General features: G+C 38.8%; 1 protein-coding gene across 6 annotated transcripts in view; it reads left to right on the top strand.

Moving 5' to 3' along the window:
• Nucleotides 1-2,291, top strand: part of ralgapa1 (Ral GTPase activating protein catalytic subunit alpha 1) — a 64,480-nt gene that overhangs the window by 14,414 nt on the left and 47,775 nt on the right. For all 6 annotated transcript variants that reach the window (XM_014022372.1, XM_014022373.1, XM_014022375.1 and 3 more), the window contains 5 exons: nt 831-1,016; nt 1,132-1,296; nt 1,462-1,655; nt 1,743-1,841; nt 1,982-2,137. In XM_014022372.1, the coding sequence (XP_013877826.1) occupies nt 831-1,016; nt 1,132-1,296; nt 1,462-1,655; nt 1,743-1,841; nt 1,982-2,137 (800 nt within the window). The remainder of the gene's footprint in view (nt 1-830; nt 1,017-1,131; nt 1,297-1,461; nt 1,656-1,742; nt 1,842-1,981; nt 2,138-2,291) is intronic.

Genomic DNA, 2,291 nt, shown 5'->3' with positions numbered 1-2,291 from the left:
GTATTTTCTCAGTATTTATATAATTTTTAGAATTCTGGGAAATGTTTTCACCAGAAAATAAAGTATGAAATAAACTTATGACAGTCAAAGATCCCGAAAGAAGGTCTCTTGAATTTTTAAACTCTGTTTCACAAAAGCAGACAATTTTCTGCCTTTTGTAGTTTTATTCAGCTCTGCTTAGACATGGTTTTTTAGAAACTAGGAGGTAATTGTGATTTTTATGTGTCTGTATGTTTACTTAGACATAGTATCTAATAAAACATATTGCTTGAAATGAGGATGTAGTGTTTGATGAAGAATATTCATTAAAAAAGTTTTTTTTAATCTTTTAAAATGGTTTTAAAATTGCATTTGGCTTCTTTAGATCAAGGGTTCTCAAATTGGGGACCCAGGGCCCCCAGAGGTCCATGAGCTGTAGCTTGGGGGTCCTCAAAAATTACATTAAGTTTTTTTAGCATGTACAAGTAAAACAAACATATCAAACAATTATTCCCAGAGCATTCAGGGATAAATTATTTTTAAAACAGCATCAAGTTTATGAAGGGGTCCCTGGAAATTTTCACCTTCGCAAGGGGTCTCCAGACCCAAAACATTCGAGAACCTCTGCTTTAGATTAAAAAAAATCTTTATCCTCATCTACTTAAGAATATTATATTATTGCTTTAGAATATTGTAGAGTAAAAATGTCTTTTTGGTTTTAATGTTTAAAGACATTTTTTAAAGAGATCCTTGTGATTAAAATAAAAAGCAATATTCAGAGCAGCATTTGATGGGTTAAATTAACTTCATACCTTAAAGGTTAATATGCATTTGTTTGTTTTGGTTTGCAGATTTTGCTTTTAGTTCAGATACGTGTGGAGGAGGAGGTGGGTCTGGAGGAGGTGGTCGAGGCAGCTCGGTGGACCAGGATAGTCTGGGTGGAGGTCTGGCCAGCGAGGAACACGAAGTAGCCAGTTTGACGACGCTTCACATCGACTCAGAGACCAGCAGCCTCAGCCACACGGTCACTGTTACTGGTATGTACACGTCAACAAAAACATTAAAAAGAAAAGAACTTTTAAACGTATTTATTTCAAAGATCGGAGGCAAAACGAATCAGTTTTTCCGTGTCGTGTGCTATTTCTTGGTTAGGTTCTGAAAGTGCCTCACCTATGCATTCCCTCGGGGGCTCCCGTTCCCAGACCCCCTCCCCCGCCACTCTGACAGCCGAGCACGCTGATCACACACACTCACACACACACTTACAGCTGGACCAGAAACTCCACAACTCTGTCCTGCAGACACCTGACGATCTGGGTAATAATCTTGCACATAAGAATGCTTACACACATGTTTTTCTTGCACAAATAGAAATTCAGTTATTCTGTATATAAAAAATAAAAAATCACCTAAATTGTTCTCTGTCAGACTTCAGCTTTTAGTGAAACAAGAGTCCCCGACTGACTTATTGATTTGTTCTAGAAACAAGCGAGTTCCCCTCTGAGGACTGCAGTGTGATGGCAGGCGGTTCTCTAACTGGATGGCACGCAGATGTTGCCACGGTCATGTGGAGGAGGATGCTGGGTATCCTGGGAGATGTTAATGGCATCAAGGACCCAGAAATTCACGCTCAGGTCTTCGACTATTTGTGCGAACTGTGGCAAAACTTGGCCAAGGTGATAAACTCAACTATTTAAATACTTTTTTCTTCTAGGGATTTAATTGTTAAAAATAAATAAATAAAATTGTGTTATTCATTTCAGATTAGAGATAATTTGGGCATTTCTTTGGACAACCAATCGTCTCCCCCACCTCCCGTTCTGATCCCTCCACTCAGAATCCTTACCCCGTGGCTTTTTAAGGTGGGTGTGGACCAGAAATAACTAGAATTCCTAATATTTAAATTCCCAGATTAAATAGTATTAAAACTGTTCACCATATAGTGCAAAAATATGAAATAATTTGTATGTTCACTCCGTTTTTGTCCTCTGTCTTGCTTAAGGCCACCATGTTGACAGAGCGATACAAGCAGGGGAAGCTTCACGCCTACAAACTTATCTGCAGGATCATGAAAAGACGACAAGATGTTTCCCCAAACACTGATTTTCTCACACACTTCTACAACATCATGCACCAAGGACTGCTGCACCAAGACCAGGTGTGTGTTTATCTAATTAACTTTGCATAAAAAGTAAGGAAATATGCGTTGTAACAATGGGCCTCATGCAAGAACCGTTCGTACGCACAGATTTGTTCTTAAATTGTGCGTACGAGTGATTTAGGAGAATTTGTGGCATTCACCAATGTTTTCG

The sequence above is a fragment of the Austrofundulus limnaeus genome, unplaced genomic scaffold, assembly GCF_001266775.1.
Source record: "Austrofundulus limnaeus strain Quisiro unplaced genomic scaffold, Austrofundulus_limnaeus-1.0 Scaffold327, whole genome shotgun sequence".
Taxonomy (NCBI): Eukaryota; Metazoa; Chordata; class Actinopteri; order Cyprinodontiformes; family Rivulidae; genus Austrofundulus; species Austrofundulus limnaeus.
The sequence above is the reverse complement of the archived record's forward strand: the minus strand, read 5'-3'. Positions and strand labels throughout refer to the sequence as shown.